General features: G+C 37.9%; 6 protein-coding genes across 6 annotated transcripts; 5 read left to right on the plus strand and 1 right to left on the minus strand. All coding sequences in view use genetic code 12, as the record gives it.

Moving 5' to 3' along the window:
* Positions 1–222: 222 nt before the first annotated feature.
* On the plus strand, positions 223–4,404 carry I9W82_001955 (DNA-binding E3 ubiquitin-protein ligase; the record flags this gene model as incomplete). Its single annotated transcript, XM_067690757.1, has 1 exon — positions 223–4,404. The coding sequence occupies one exon, from the start codon at positions 223–225 to the stop codon at positions 4,402–4,404; it is 4,182 nt and encodes a 1,393-aa protein (XP_067549191.1).
* Positions 4,405–4,544: 140 nt separating this feature from the next.
* On the plus strand, positions 4,545–5,927 carry I9W82_001956 (uncharacterized protein; the record flags this gene model as incomplete). The annotated part of the gene is made up of 1 exon (XM_067690758.1): positions 4,545–5,927. The coding sequence occupies one exon, from the start codon at positions 4,545–4,547 to the stop codon at positions 5,925–5,927; it is 1,383 nt and encodes a 460-aa protein (XP_067549192.1).
* Positions 5,928–7,074: 1,147 nt separating this feature from the next.
* On the plus strand, positions 7,075–9,339 carry GAT1 (Gat1p; the record flags this gene model as incomplete). Its single annotated transcript, XM_067690759.1, has 1 exon — positions 7,075–9,339. One exon carries the CDS (start codon positions 7,075–7,077, stop codon positions 9,337–9,339), a length of 2,265 nt encoding a protein of 754 aa, XP_067549193.1.
* Positions 9,340–9,513: 174 nt separating this feature from the next.
* I9W82_001958 (uncharacterized protein) lies at positions 9,514–10,110 on the plus strand (the record flags this gene model as incomplete). Its single annotated transcript, XM_067690760.1, has 1 exon — positions 9,514–10,110. The coding sequence occupies one exon, from the start codon at positions 9,514–9,516 to the stop codon at positions 10,108–10,110; it is 597 nt and encodes a 198-aa protein (XP_067549194.1).
* Positions 10,111–10,246: 136 nt separating this feature from the next.
* Positions 10,247–11,422, minus strand: I9W82_001959 (uncharacterized protein; the record flags this gene model as incomplete). The annotated part of the gene is made up of 1 exon (XM_067690761.1): positions 10,247–11,422. The coding sequence occupies one exon, from the start codon at positions 11,420–11,422 to the stop codon at positions 10,247–10,249; it is 1,176 nt and encodes a 391-aa protein (XP_067549195.1).
* A 3,613-nt stretch (positions 11,423–15,035) lies between these two features.
* PHO4 (phosphate-sensing transcription factor) lies at positions 15,036–17,066 on the plus strand (the record flags this gene model as incomplete). Its single annotated transcript, XM_067690763.1, has 1 exon — positions 15,036–17,066. One exon carries the CDS (start codon positions 15,036–15,038, stop codon positions 17,064–17,066), a length of 2,031 nt encoding a protein of 676 aa, XP_067549196.1.
* Between the last annotated feature and the right edge of the window lie 116 nt (positions 17,067–17,182).

A 17,182-nucleotide genomic window follows, 5' to 3' on the forward strand; every position in this document is an offset into this window, starting at 1 on the left:
AAAAGTTTCAGTGTCTTCTGGTTGTTGTATCAAAAGAATATCAAAAATTTTTTTGAGTGATTTTTCACACCACTTATTTCGGAATATCGACAATTACCCATTATCAACTAATAGGCGTGAAGAAGAAACACTCGTTTAATATTTGCGTAACTCCATCTTGACATCAGCTACTATAGACAGCTTGAAAACACCTCCATCGTAACTCAGGAAGGGTTTTCAGATATGTCCCAAACTACTAGCCGACCAAAGAGGAAAGCTGCCATCAATAAGACCTACAACTACTCGTTAGAACAACAGCTAGATTATGATCTGTCCACATCATCGGTAACTTCGACCACTTCAAGCTCGAGTTCAACGTCTCGATCAGGCTCAAGTAATAAAAGAAAGAAGACGAATCCGTCACCAAAGAAGCTGCTGGAGAACTCACCAGTAAAGTCACATAGCGATAGCCCTACATCACTAATTTCGTACAATTGGCAGCCTCCACCAAAACCAGATGACTACTTTTCAAACAAGTTGGACCTAACCGACTCATACATTGATTTGAAAGCACAGACATTATATTGTCCTCATCAAAATCTACCTTCCAAGAGAGGCAAAAACAATAAGCCATTTTCACTCACTAAAGGCCAATGCATCTACATGATTAGTGAGCCACCAGGTGAACCATACTACATCGGCCGGATACGAGGCTTCACCAACAATATCCATCAAAAATACAATGACGCTGATTGGGTGCCGAACTCCGAGGGTGACTTGATAGTACCTTCAAAAGGCTATCAATTCCTTGTGCAATGGTTTTTTAGACCAAGAGATGTCTCGAAATCTTCTTCAGATTCTCGGTTGTTGTACGCTACGATGGATTCTGATACTTGCCCATTGGTTAGCTTTCGTGGGGTTGTCGATGTTCAATTGAAACAGGATATAGAAGACGACTATAATGGCATTGGTGTACAGAGTCCAAACAACAGAAGACATCAATCAAAGTCACAAACTCCTACAGGTAACATTTCAGCAATAGAAGCCTATGTGCAGAAGCCAAATTGTTTCTACTTTGATCGATTATACGATCGGTACATGATTAGGTCCTATGATGTGTTGCTGACAAAGAATCTACTACAGTATGCGCAAGTGGAAGATAGCAAGTCAAAGAACTTTCTCATTGCATTAAACAAGCGTTTCCAATACATCTTTTGTGAAACGCATAGAACAAAGTCACTAGTAAACTCATTCAAGGCTAATACATGCAACTGTGACATTTGTGGGTTGTGGTGTGATGGTGCTGACTCAATTAGTTGCGTTGAGTGTAATAAATACTTTCACATGTATTGTTTGGATCCACCATTGTTGAAAAAACCTAGTCGTGGGTTCTCTTGGTCTTGTGCCGTGTGTACAAAGAAACACGAGATTGAATACCATCAGAATAAGATATTGATGCTTCTGCATGATAACAAATCATCAAATCAAGAGAGTCTTGAAGAAGAGTTGAGCGCATTGGGATCATTAGAAGCCGAGGTGCAGGATTTGAGTCGAGCTCAGTCGGTTGAAGCTACTGATACCAGAGCAGTACTCCCGCGATACGAAATCATGGCAAAGGAGTTTTTAGAAAATGACGCGAGTGTCACTTTTGAAGAACGGAGACTAAAAGAAGAGTGGTGTATGAGATACCTTGGATTAAATGCCAAGCTAGAAGAAGCTGTTGACTTGGATGATAAATCGCCATATCCTCGTGCATCAACTAGGGTGGGCACTAAACACCAAGCTGTTTACATCCCTGAATGTAACGACCACCCAATAGTTTACTACGACGAGGAGAAATCACCAAAAAAGAAACAACCAAACAACAAGTCTAAAGCGAAGGACAAACAAGATGAGTTTAAAAAGCTATTGGTTCCAAAAGAATATCGTGATGTTGATCCAAGAGATTACCCTGAATGGTTACAACCACGACCAAAGGGGTATATTGAACGTGGTGTTGATGATGGAGCGGGCGTGACATGTACACTACTTTGGAAATCATCAGAAAGGGACATTTCTGATGGGTTTGCTAAACTTGACGAGTTTGTAGCAAGATGTGCTCCAATTGCTGAATCACTTGGCCTTTCTCCAAACTCACCTAATTTTTGTGATGCTGTAGTGTACTCATATATGAAGCATAACGGAGATGTAGATGCAGCATATGCAGATGTGCTGAAACTTGACAAGAAGATTCTCAGAGAGCCAGTGTTTAATAGAGAAGAAATTAAGCGATTTGAAGCTGGTGTTAAAGAGTTTGGCAGTGAGTTGTACTTTGTCCAAAAAAAGGTTCGAACGCAGCCATTACACGAAGTGGTTCGCTTCTACTACCTTTGGAAAAAGACCAAAAATGGTCGACAGATTTGGGGTAATTTCGAAGGTCGGACAAAGAAGCTGCATAACCCTGTCAAGCAAGAGCAACAACAACAGACGCTGAAAAAGCCCGAACATACAATTATTGATGATTTAGCAAACCCAGATGATGACTCATCGTATGAGAATGACAAGGTTCAACTGCAGAGATCCAAGTTTATTTGTAAACATTGTGATACCACTTCATCAGTGCAATGGTTTAGAGTTTCTGGTCATGATGCCAACAAGTTGGACGAGCATGGTAATGTTGTGGCGTTGTGTTTTAGATGTGCCAAGTTGTGGAGAAGGTATGCAGTTGTTTGGGAGAATCCTGAAGAAGTGCTAAGAAAGGTTTCGAAGTCTAGTGGGTGGCGCAAGGGTGTTGAAAGTGAGCTTTTGACTGATGCTAATGCCATATTACAATACGCTGATATGTCAAATGCAATGGCTTCCCAAGATACAAAGGATGCAAAGTCCATGAGTGTTGATATCAAGCAGGAGCCAGTCGTTGAAATAAAGTCCGAGCCTAAACGCAAATCGACTAACGGAGCGGCCCCAACATCAAAACTGGTTAAACCGGAACCCACAAAGGTAAAGAATGAAACCAAAGTTCAAAATGTAGACACCAAGCCTTTACCGAGGATTGACGAGGTGGTATCGAAAGGCTTGGGTGTCTCCACCAAGAGCCTACTTTTCAATCCAAATTACTTGGCTCCAAGATCGATACGAATTCCTAAAAAGATAACAGCAAAAGAAGCCAAGGATACACTTGGTCCCATTATTGACCATTACAGAGAAGTCCAACTAGCTGATGTTTACTCTTCACTTTCTTCGCTTCAAACTCCTCACTTGACGTCAATTGAATTACCTTTTAAGCCACATGAGAGAAAATGTTGTGTTTGCCGAGAACACGATACGACTAAATCAGCACTCCTAGAAACTTTGATTTGTGCAAATTGTGGTGTCAATGTGCATGCATCCTGTGCTGGGTATGCAATCCCGGAAAAGCTAAAACCAGTTAAAGAATGGCTATGTGAACCTTGTATAAATGACATGAGACCTATAAACAGTGCCATTTATTCTTGTTGTTTATGTTTAGCTCATGAAACGAATTTCGAATTGTCTTTTATTGGATCACCTTTTGTGAGACCAGATTTCTTAAAGCCCACATCTGATGGAAGATGGAGTCACTTGCTATGTGCAATTTTCAACAGCGATTATGCCAGTTTCAAAAAATCCAAAGGTTCAGTGGCACATAATTTCCTATCACTTGATGATATCTCAAAAGTTTATTTGAACAATTGTAAATTACAATGTGGTATATGTCAAGCATATAATGGATCATTGGTACGGTGTGATCTTTGCGAAAGTGCAACTTTTTATCATCCTACTTGTGCTCAAGATACTCCCAATTACAAATTGGGGTTCAAGTTGGATACTAGTGTCAAGTCATCACAGAATGTCAAAGTTGATGAAAAAGTGGGTAAATTAAAGTCGATTTTGGTTTGTCCTAAACATGATCAATCAAAAGATACCATTCTTAATTTTCGAACTTTAGGGAAAAGAGTTGGAAGTAGGGATTCGGAAACTAAGCCAATTGTTCAATTGTATCTAGAGGACGTGGTGAAATTGAACAAGCCAGTGTCTACTGGACCTCATGCAAGAGCACTCAATTACATCGAGCATAGGAATTTGTATTTTGGCAAGTCTGTTAGTGCTAATGGAGATTTCAAGAATACATCACGTCGAAAGACTTGTCTACAATGTGCAACAGATATGTCACCAATATGGTGGCCAGTGGAAGGAGGTGCCAATGTCGTTTGTCAGTCTTGCTATCATAATGGTGGGCCCACCCCTACCAACTCCAGTGAGCAATTTGATTTATCAAAGCCATTGAATGGAGAATTTTATTCCATCAAGGATGAAAATGATTCAGTAAAGAATGTATATCATTCAAAGCCAATTGATGAATCATCATTGGTTGCTCCAGTCGAACCTGTTCGATCCAAGATTTCCCTAGGTGATATTCTTATATAGAAAGTAGCGACATTATAATACAAATTTATTTGCTGATTCACGTGACTCTTTTTTTAAACGAGAAATGATAAACCCAGGCGTGCGCCCCATTGATAACAAACAAGCGTCATTGATCCCCACTCTACACTGCACATAACGCAATGATTTACGAAACAGTCATATCACCAGGTATTGGTATAGGCAATAGCATCAAACTTGGACTTACATTATATGAAGTTATTACTGAATTAAATAAACACGGTTACAAATATCGAGTGTTGTACTCTGAAACAAATTACTACGACTCACCAATACTCATTCAGATTATCGATTTAGACATTAGACTAACGTTTCAGAATAAGAATGATCAAGTGTTGAGTTTGATTGAAGTCTTGCATCTAGATGGAAATAATTGTGGTAAACCTTTGAGACTATTGTACAAGAATCAAAGTTTGAATGAATTTGAACAGGTTAATGAATGCGACAATGATGTGACTAATCAGTCAAAAGTGCAATCTTCTTCAAGTGAAATGGCTAATTCCAATTTGTCCAATAGTTCCAATGGGGATGCAAATGGAACTAGACTTGTATCTACTGGTCCTTCGTTTCAACTCATCTACAACAAGATTCTTGGACCGACGTATCCGGGAATGTTTAATGGAACTGCCAACTCGTACACTCTTTCATACCCTGGAATTGCATTCAAGTACAAGATTGTTAATGAGGAGCTTCGAAATAAGTTGAAAGATCAATCAAGTGAGTTGGTATTGGATACTTTAATCAATTGGGATAGCCCACAAGATATTATATGCAATTCAATTGCAATATTCAAAGGCAAGACATGGAGTGAGTATCGAGCCAATTGCCATGCTACTCAAACTGGAAATGTATTTGCTGTTGATCTAGATCGTGGTGTCATCACTATCAATGGTACACAATCTATCGAGATTGGCAAGTCAACGCAACAAGATGTCATTGATATACTTGGACCTCCTGATGATAAGTTCAACAAGTATGATTCTCGTTTGCTTATCCACAACTACCTCAGTGATGACAGTTTAGAAGAAGAAGAAGCTAAAAAAGATTTTAGGAACTGCAAATTCCACAATTATTATAAACTTGGTATTGATATCTTGTATGATTTACAAGATCAACAATCAACATTACAAAATACACTAAATAGTGTTGTCAACAAGGTGATACTACATAATGGTGGCATTGCTGAAGACCTTAGCTTTATGAAATGGAACAGATGCAATTGGACAATAGAATCTAGTCAATTTGGTCAACACATTAGTTCAACAATGTATTTTGACAATCTTCCTACACAATTTAAGAGTTTGACACCAGTGTTTTTGAATCGATATGAATCAGAGTTTATCGATAATGATTTAGATGTGATTGATTTACCTAGTATTAAGAAAGATTCATCAACTAGTGGTAAATTGAAGAGATGGGGTCAGTCAAAGTTGTATGGATTGGATAGATGCATTATGGAGGTACTCAATTCTAATGGCTGTATAAGTAGTGTTACTATATATTAGAACAACTTTAACGTATTTTAGAGTGTCGCTTTTGCAGTGTCGAGTTTAATATTTTTGAGACACTTTGCGTGCATATGTGTCAAAGATTGATAACAGTTGTTATAGGGTAGTCTTATCGTCCAATCAAATTTGAGTATTGTTTATGATAACACAAAAGACATTGACGGAAATAATATTGTCTCGAGAGACTTAAGGGCTATTGGCATATTTTCAAACCTTTGTCATACGTGTTTCCAAATTTAACAAAAACCACACACAGTGGTTTATTATCTGGATAATTGATAGTCGACTAGCTTCTATGGTACACAGTAGAACGCTGTGTACAATCATCGGCGGATTAAAATTGAGCCGTTGGCGGTTGCGAAAAAAAAAAAAAATTAAAATTTAATTAAAAATTAGTTTTCAGTTTGATTTGATTTGTGTTATCGTTTAAGACAAGGAGAATAAGACAATAAGCTCAGTAGTAACAGAACCAACGTGTTTCCTAGTTTCTCCGAGGACCATAACAATACAAATAATTACAAAAGACCGAGAAAGAACGGCGGTAAAGGATGTGAAAACAGTAAATAATCGTGTTTGATACCAGGAACATAATCAGAAAACAATGAGATGAGACCAAAGAGGTTTAAACAAATATTAGACGCTCAAAGGATCTACTTGGTATTATCCTTGTTTCCGAGGATCATCTGATGTCTTAAAACAGAATACAATGTAGACAATAGTACATGTTTAACCCCTGGAGCATGTGCTAATTGCGGAATAATAAAGTACTAGACAGCAAAGTTTGATTAAACAATTATTTTATGGTTTTAAACAAAACACAAAACTTTACCCTTCATAACATTATATTATATCCCTCTATACTCTTTACTCTTCTATTGTTTTATCCATCGTTATCGTTTGTTTATCTTAGTCCAATCAAATTCACACAATATTAAAATTTACACGCCCAAAAATTCTTATTACGAAAACACTCCCCCTGTTCCTCTGCTTCTGCTTCTACTTCTTCGACTTTTGACTCAAGCGTCAAAGAAACCTTCTATTTCATCAATCTCAAATAACTCACATCAATACACATCAGATTTTCTTTTCTTCACAAGCAACGCAAACTATACCGAGGTATACATCGAAAGTTAATATTTAGCCTATGCCAATCACACCATCATCAATGAGTAGCAACGAGTCGCCGTCATCATATTTACTGGCACAAATTCAAGCTCGTAGACTATACCAACAACAACTTCACCAATCTCGATCAGATAGGAGTCCAGCAAGTGGAGAAAACAACAATCTTCATTCCACCCAGCTGCTGCTGTTGCTACTGCTGCTGCACCCAAACCTGCCTTTTCTCAACAAACAGCGACCAAGCCACTCCTCGACACCCAACTTGCATGTGAAGTTCAAGTTTAATCCAAAAGATATAATTGAAGGAAACACCAACAACGATATCAATCTATCTCAGCTCCTAACTAATGAATACGATCATGTGGAAAGTCTTTGGAAACTATACAATAAAGCTAGAGATTCGTTACCGTATAATACAAGAATGGAGAATTTAACTTGGCGAATGATGCATCTAACTAGTAGCTCGAGTTATAATCGTAAACGACTCGAGATGGAGAGATATGAAAACAAGTCGGGAGTTTCAAAACGTATGGGTGGTGATGATGATGATGATGATAACACCTGGACCAATGAATTAGAGGATTTGGATATGTTTGGCAGTATAGATCCAGATTTAGATCCAAACAATCAGCACCACCATGGATTGCAATCACCTCATTTGAAACAACAACAGCAGCAACACCACCATGAACATAAAAAGGCAACAGTAACTACATCAAACCACCAATCAAATCACTCTACTACTGACGATGAATTCGACTATGTTGCCCACATAAAGGAATTGGGAGCTAAAGGCTTTGGCTCACCAAGTAGAAATCGAATGTCCGACGAGTTTGGATCCAACGATGGTGCCACAGGAGGCGGAGGGATGACATCGATCAGCAATATTCCCAAAAAACGCCTGGCTCAATTCTCACCAATGTTTTCAGGAATACCAGCAACACAACAGAATGGTAGACCTATTTCCAACTTGTCTCAACAACTACAACATTATGACAAGTTTGGTCTTGATTTCTTGGGCCAACAACAACAACAACAAGACCACGACCATCAGGAGCAGATGCATGGCACTAATATGAACCCGCAGACAAATATAGGACTTGAACCACCAACTACTTCCTCGTTTGAGTTTTCCTTGGACCCGTTGGCATTTGAAGGTCCAAATGATAATTTCCGTGATGCCCACATAAACCAATCCATGCCCGATAGTTTTGCTTCATCTTATGAAAAACCACTATTTGATGATTTTACACACTCACCATCAACAAACAGTGCGGTTGAATCGTTGTCATCTTCATTATCAACGATAATTCCATCCAGTACGCAGTTATCCTCTTCTTCAATCAGCCATCATCATCCAGCATCAGTAAATCCAAGAAGATCAATTACTGCAACTCCCTCTAATTTACTACGTCAAGAATCTTTGGTTTCATTACCAGAATATGCTGATATTCATAATAATTTCCAAAGCCATTCACTTCATAATGATTCGATATTGAATAGATCCACGATGGTTACCCCAACAAATCAACAATTTTCACGAAGTTTAAACAACCATAATGAATCCTTCTTGAATCAACCGTCGTCCTTCAATCATTCCGATATCAAAGTAACATTACCTAGTCAAATGAACTACAATACCTTCTTTGATGATGTAAAAGCACCATCACCTGCAAATGGGAAAAAACCAAAAAGGTCAAGACTGACAAAACAGCAGTCACGCAACAAGAACCAACCTGATGTTAATGAAAATGAAACTGACCGAGCATCTCCTTCCAGTAGTGGTGGTCCTTCCTGCTCAAACTGCCACACAAAAACCACACCACTTTGGAGACGTAATCCAGAAGGTCAACCACTATGCAACGCATGTGGGCTATTTTTAAAATTACATGGTGTCACACGTCCACTTAGTCTCAAGACCGATATAATCAAAAAACGTCAACGAAGCGCGGCGCCAAAGAAGGATAATAATGACGGTGATGACTTGAATCCAACTTCAATTAAGAAGGATGATCGAAAGACTGCAAGTGTTGCAACTGCAACTTCTTCTTCTTCTTCTTCTACTGGAGTAAGAAAACTGCGTCGACCAAGTATAAAAAGAAACAAGTCGAGCACTAAACTTGCTGACAGTTTGTTATCGAGAAGCTTAACGCATTCGTTGTCTAGTAGTCCCGTTACGGCAACAACGCATTCGTTTGCTAGTGCGCCCCTGCAAAAGATGTCTTATAATGAGCTGGTTGTTGATACTTCTGGATTGAATGGGGATTACGATTGGTTACGGTATTAAAATATATAGAAAAGCAAAGTAATAGATGTATTTATAGATGAATATGTTAATGTAGACTTTGTCATAACTCTATGTGTGCTCTTTGTGTGGGGAAGAAAGTTAGGGATGAGCCAGCACGCAATAATTGATTTACGAACAAAATCCTCTGCATCAAACCACACTTCACACTAAACCATGTCCAATCCACCAACAGCAAGTACAACAACAGCAACAGCAACAGCAACAAAAACACCCGTAGACACATCGAAATCATCATCACTCGCATCTCAAGTCACCAAACTGCCCCGTATAATAATCCAATTCTGCACCAAATGCAAATGGACAAACCGAGCAATATGGTACGCACAAGAACTCTTTCAAACCTTTGGTGATTCTCAACTCATTGGCGACATTTCACTTCAACCAATAGTAGAAATTCCGGGCACCTTTCAAATACTTGTTCAAATTGGCGATGATGTTGATTTGATTTATCGTCGTAGGTTTAAAAAAGATGGTAATGATTTGGATCCACAATTGGCTAGTGTTTCATATGCGGGGTTTCCTGATGCAAAGTTTTTAAAGAATTTGGTTAGAGCCAAGATTCATGAGATTGAGAGTAGGGAGAAGAATAGTGGCGATGTATCTAGTGCTCAAGTTGGTGATCATTTGGTTGGTGAGGGAAGTCTATTGAATGAAGGTCCTGGTGGTGGAGAAGAGACTGAAGAAGACGATGAAACTGAGGATGAAGAGGAAGGTACAGGAGATTGTGTTGCTTGTAAACGAGAGGAATAGCGAAGGTTGCGAATATCATAAATAAATAATACAAAAGTTTCAAACCATATATAGAAATACTACTTTAAAAGGCTAAAATCAACACCTGAAATGAAACCAATCTTTCTTCTTGTTTCACACTCTTTCGCCTCCCCCTCTACTCCTCATCATCCAAGTTAAACGGATAATTATAAGCTTCTTGATCAATATCACTCCATCCATTAGCAGCAACAACATAAGGCAAACTCGAACCCAAAGTACCAAAATAAACCAGATTACTAGGTAGTCCAAGCAACTGTTGATATTGTTTCATGACAAACGTAGGACTCACGTTTTTCAAAGGCATGGGGTTTGTCGTTGCGGTAGCAGAGGCTGATCTGGCCGAAGAGCTTCCTCCTCCTCCTCCTCCTCCTCCTCCTGATACTGTTGATGGTGGATGTGGCTGCTGCTGCTGCTGCTGCTGTGGTGATATAGATGCTGGTGTAGCGTGATGAGGCATATTTAAGTTACGATGTGGAGGAAGTAGGTTAGATGATGTTGAATTGGACATATATGACAGGTTCATGGATGTTGACTTGCGCATCATATTATTGTTACTATTATTGTTAAGCATATGTGGTTGTTGATGTTGGTAACCATACAGCAATGGTTGTTGCTGATGCATTTGCTGATTTTGCTGATTTTGCTGCTGCTGCTGCTGCTGCTGTTGATACTGATGTGGTGAAATGGAATTTTGTTGTAGGTGCTGAAACTGTTGCAAATGTTGTTGGTTTTTATTTATTGCCGCTATGACATGCTGAGTATGATTAGTTGATGAATTAATCTCCTTTGTAATCTGTTTCCATTTATACTTTTCACCAGCAATTAGCAATTGACGTAGAATCTGAATGTCATTATTAGTGAATTTAGTAGTGACACTAGGGTCAAGTGGCATAGGAGGGTTTGATGAAGCACCAGTTCCCGAAATCATCTGTGGCATAATTGTCTTTGCTGTTGTTGGATTAAACATTTGCTGCTGCTGTTGTTGCTGACCTGGCAATGGCAATGGCATATCCGAAATTGAAGTTGGTGCAGTTGACGATGCTGATCCAGACGAAAGATTATTGTTTGAAGAAGACGATGTAGTGTAGTACTCCTGAGTTGCTTGTTGTGGATGTAGTGTCGTTGGCTGTTGTGGCTGTTGTGGCTGCGGATAAGCATGGAAATACTGTAACCCAGAGTGAGCTGAGCCTCCAGTCATTGGAATACCAGAGTTTACAGTTGCTGGATTCATATAACTATTAGCGGTGAAAATGTTGCCATTGTAGTTCTTGTTGTGAGATGGAATACTCATGTTGCTGTTAAATGACATTGAGTTAGGCAAAGTAAATCAGATGATAAGTGATTGGTTGGGACAAGCTTGTCTTCTATGAGAATGTGATAATGTAAAGATGCAAATGAAACAAGATGCAATGTGAAATTGAAAAGAAAGAAATAGTACTTGTGTTTGGTGCTTTCGGGATATGTATAGTTTTAGAAAAGCGTAATATTCTCTTGAGCTTTACTGTTTAGGTTGCTATGTTTCTGATGCCTTTTGGTTTTCCTGTTGTTGTTTTGTTATGTTATATTTTGCTCCGTTTGTTGTTTGTTTTTTATATGTTTTATTGTTCTCTCGATTTCGTTTGGTTTATAAAAAATAAAAATGTCAAAATATGAAACGCAAATTGACCTCCTTTGTAACGAACAGTCAATTGAAAGTAGTCTATACTGTCGAAATTTTCCTCGATTGTATTTCAAGTAGAAGTAGTTGATGTAGTAGCTATGCCAAAAGTATATTTGATCAGTTATGGGTTTTCCTTCTTTCTTAAATTATGATGATAATAAAAATTGCGTTTTGCGTTTGTAATTTCTTATTGTTTTCTTTGGTGTTGAATAGAATAATAAAACAAAAGGAAGATTGAGAAAAGCTGAATTATTATCTACTTATATATAGCTATATATATACCTTTGTTCCCTCAGTAGACACCCCAAATTCTTTTCGGTATACTTTGCATTTTACAATTGAGGTATAATAATAATAATACTCTCCACCAATTATAATTTTTACTTCAAAAATATGCGCCAAAAAAGAAAAATTATACCCATTAACGTAAAAGAAAATAATATTATAAGATTTATTATTTTAATGTGGAGAGTAGTAAGAAAAGAAAAAAGTCTTGGAAACATACCACAACTTTTAGTCAGAGCTCACGATCAAAAAAGTAGAAGACGGAGGCTTCGTATATATCGTATGGCGGTTAAACTTTGCTTTTTTGTGATACTCCTTACATGAAAGGTACCTAATTATATATGCATAGTCTAAACCAAAAAGGAGTTACAACAACAATAACACAATGGGACAGAGACAGAGAGAGGCTCACTGGTTCCATTTGAATTCGTTTTGTGATTAGATAGTTTGAAATAATAATAATAATAACATCTGTCGCCAAAATAATCTCAATCTCAACATTTACAAACTTTAAAATTATTTTAAAAGGTTAAAAATTACAACTGTTTCCGGAAAACGATGCTGTCATAGCGGAACCCAGCTAAAATCCATCCTCTATTGAAATTCGATAGTCTAGTAAGAATTGATATCCAAGTAGTCGTGGTTAGATTAGTTAAAATGACAGGTGTTTCGTGGTTTCTAACACCCGATCTTCTTGGCAAACAAAAAAAGAATAAGTACTCTTTTGTCATCTGTTTTGCTTAATAATAAGACCATTTTGTAGTCCTAACACAAATGTGGGAATATCCGTCGGGTCTGCCCATAAAGCACTTGCTTCTCCGTCTCCCCCACTTTAATTTAAAATAGAATGTAAAACAAATTTTCAAAATAATAATAAATGTTGAATGCAAGGAGCAGTAGGCATCTGCAGGAGCAAGTCAATGCAAAGTAAGATATTATTAATTCTCGCTATCTTTTGGTCTCTCTAGAGCCGGATAAAAAAAGAAAGCAAGAGGCAAATAGGAGGGATTGTAGTCGGTTCATTTGACCCGATATAATAAAAGAACGCCACGAGATATTTTTTTAATTCAAAAATTATATCGCGTGATTAATTATAATTGGGGGGTGGTGGAATGGGTGGATAAAAGGAATTATTATATTAGGCTTATCCGACAAAAAGTGGAATGTTTTACTACTAGGATTCGTTTGAAAATGGTATTCTCAGGCCACTTTTTGAAACCTTGTTTAATGTAATCCACATTTGAAACAAAAAATTTAACACGACCAAAACCTTTGCTACAGGTGATTAGCCACAGATTTCTGGCGAGACTCTCCAAGAATGGGGAAGTAAATTGCAGTTTGTGTTCGTCTAGTTGCAACTTTCTCTATAATTTAATGCCAAATGACTGCAGCTCCAGTTCAATGTCTCTTTACTATTATAAAGCATGTCTTATCCATCAGAACCACCCCTTAGTATCTCTATCTATCCCCTCCTCGGGTATATCTCCTCCTTATTTTAAAATACATCAAGACCACGGGGCTAAAAATAAAAGATTTTAACTGTTATACGCTACAGGGCTCAAAAAATTAAAAGACAAGAGGGACACTTATATTATGTATGTATGTATGTATGTATGTGTTGTATATATTTTCTACGATGGAAAATGCATTATATTTGCAATGGCACATGAATTATAATTTTGTCCACCGTATATTAATATTAGGTTGCAAAAAATAAAAGTAGTAAGTAAATAGAAAATAGAGACAAAGAGACTAAAAATATTTGCAATTCAGTATCAGGACACGGTTTGATGAAGATTGGGTTGATTTATATCAAGGATTTTCAATGCATCATGTAGTGTTAAAAGAAGAAAGCTTACTAGAAAAAAAACACCAACGACTTTACTGAGCCCAAGTGGCTGGCCTCAAAGTAACAAATTTAGCAAACGAATGAGTCATGGAAAATTAAAAACCAAACAGCGATGTCAATGTTTTAAATTGGAAAGTAATTTAAGTAATGACTTAGTGAATCTGCTAAACCAACGAGAGTGTACTTTTAACAGGTACGTAGCTTGATGAATTACCCCCCTTGGCAATTATACCACACTTAAGGGTTTTCTTCATGAAGCAAATGCATAAGTAATAATTTCGCAAGTCCTTTTCTAAAGTTAAAGAAGAGCGGTGCTTCTAATTAAGAAAGGAAAGAAACAATTGGTGTGAAATTATACTTCTTTATAGTTATATCTAGTATGGAAGTATAAGCCCGAAGTATATATGTGTGATACTTTGTGTCGTATATTTTTTATGTTTATTGTGTCGTAAACTGTTTTTTTGAGACACGTGCACGTGGGGTGTGTTAATTCTTTCAAATGTTAATTTTGTGTATTTATTATACAGACACACAAGAGTCAAATACAACCTTGAAAAAGTAACCAATGATAATATAGTATTCTTTTCAAAAAGGAAAAACAGAATACACTAGTGAACTTATAGTAGTAGTTGTTGCTCTACTGTATAAGTATAAGCAGAGTTCCAAGTAAGGTAGATATATCTACTTTTCAGTGTTATCTGTGTAGATGAGTAGTCTGTAGTTTATGTTTATACAAACAAACTAAATATAGAATATATCAATATCTCTCTGTCTGTCTCTGTCTGTCTGTCTCTGTCTGTGTCTATAAAAAAAAAACACCCAAAGCAAAAAAAAAAAAAAAAAATCAACTTTCAATTATAAAGACCAAAAACTAAAAAAACCACAAGAGAAAAGAAAGAAAGAAACAGAAAGATATATATATAAATATATCTATTCACTGCATCAGAGATCTACTATCACTTACTCACTCACTCACTACACTAATAGAAAAAAAGACAACAAAATAGTCGAAAGTAGAGAGAGACAGAGAGACAGAGAGACGTGTTAATCAATACACAAAAGATACACACGTGCATAAAAATTGATAACAGAATTTTCACATCCTCGGTCATGGAATCACTGGCCTGGAATAGTCCATACACATCAGATACTCCGCTAGGTGGCCAATTCACTAGCAATACGCCTGGCAAATCACCATATTATGTTGACTTGGATCATCATGCAACAACAACAACGGCAACAGCAGCAACAGCAACAACAAATTCAACACCGTCACAGTCACAGTCACAGTCACACTCGCATCACACGACTCCACACCAAAATGACAATTCAAATTATTCAACACCAGGTGATTCGAGTGGATTGAAGAGGAATACTCCAGGACGTAGTCAAATGGGTGGTGGTGGTGGTGGTGGTACTCCTCTTAATTTGCAAGCTACAACACCATCTAATTTTACTGAATCTGAGCGCATGTTTTTGCAGGAACTTGAACAGAATATGTATGATGAACAAGGGCAGCAACATCAGCATCACCAACACCACCAACTGTCTCACCAACAGTCACAGCACAACTCGGGCAGTCACGATCAGAGGCAAGGCCCATCACCTCATGCTTTCCGTTTGGATGCTATAGCGTCACATCAACCTATGAACCACCACCACCACCACATGAATCTTGACCATATGAACCAGGACGTTCAGGATGCTTCTTTTCATCACCATGATGTAAGTACTTCAGGACATCCAAATAGTGGGTCCAGTGTCAGTACGCCTAATGGAGGTGTACCAATTCTACACTCAAGCCATCACTCACATCCACCACCGCAACCACAACAACAACCACCGCAGTCACAACAACAACAACCACAGCACCAATTTGAGTTTGGTCTTGATAATTTAAACTTTATGATTCCAGAGGAATTGAATTTTGATACTGAACCAGGACACGTATCGTCTGCGTTCCCTCCAAATATCCCCACAGAACAAACTCCTAGCTTATTGGCCATAAATGCAATGAGGGCAGAAGAACAACGTAAGAATCAGGAGTTTTCATCACCAATACTACCAGGCCAAAATGAAAAACTGTACAATAAACAACATCTTTATCATAGACAGAGTTCACAGAATAAAATTTATACAGTTAATCTTTTGGAGAATGATCCACTGTCTCAACCACAACATGTGCGTCCAGAAGCTGTTTTTACTCCCTTGGTTAGTCCTGCAGTGACACCATTGGATAAGGGTGCCAATGGATCTTCGTCTAATTTAAAGCAATCTCAGCAGCAGCAGCAGCAGCAACAGCAACCACCAGCTAATATCGACTTTGAGCCTTTGACGTCACCCGCTTTGAATGCTCAGACATCAGATAAACGAAGAACATCAAGTTCAATGTATGGTCCATCATCAACTGAGGATCACAAACAACAACACAAGAGAAGAACTCCTCATGGAACTCCAATTCTCCCTGCTAGTAACAAGAGCTATATATCACCATCAGTAAAAGCCAAATCTGCTACACCTTCCAATACTGATAAACTTGAAAAACTACCTCAATCATCATTACCAAATGGCAAGACAGAATCTAATGACACTGATATGTTGCCACCAACAGGAAAACCAAGAGAGATTAATGAACCACCATTAATGGGATTCACAATGGGCAGATTAGCTGAAGAAGAGCATAACCAGCCAAAGACTAAAAAACAACCAAGAAAGAAGAAATCCGAATCTCGTAAACCATCAATTTCAAAATCATCTTCCTCAGGAGATAGCAGTGCCGCTTCATCACCCAAATTAACCAAGAAACCAGAGAAAATGGCAACAAAGAAAGCATCACACAAGATAGCTGAACAAGGGAGAAGAAATAGAATGAATGTAGGTGTTGCTGACTTAGCTTCGTTGATCCCACAGCTGTATCATGATGAAGTTGCCATTCCATCCAAGGCAACCACTGTTGAGCTAGCTTCAAGGTATATTAGGAAGCTTTTGGGAGATATTGAAACTTTGAAAGCTGGGGGAGAGATTGATGATAGTGAGGACAAGAAGACTGGGAGAAGGCTAGAGCAAGGAGGAGAACATAATGAAGATGGAGGAATAAAGGTGAAGGCAGAGGATGACGATGATGATGATGATGATGAGTAAATATATTGTATGTAGATAAAGTGTAATATTTCATATGCAAACAGTTGAATGTAATTCAGTGTCGCAGATATTTCATCTGACATTGAAATGCGACATTGACACTTTTTGAATTTTTT

This window comes from Candida metapsilosis (assembly GCF_017655625.1).
Source record: "Candida metapsilosis strain BP57 chromosome Unknown scaffold2, whole genome shotgun sequence".
Taxonomy (NCBI): domain Eukaryota; kingdom Fungi; phylum Ascomycota; class Pichiomycetes; order Serinales; family Debaryomycetaceae; genus Lodderomyces; species Lodderomyces metapsilosis.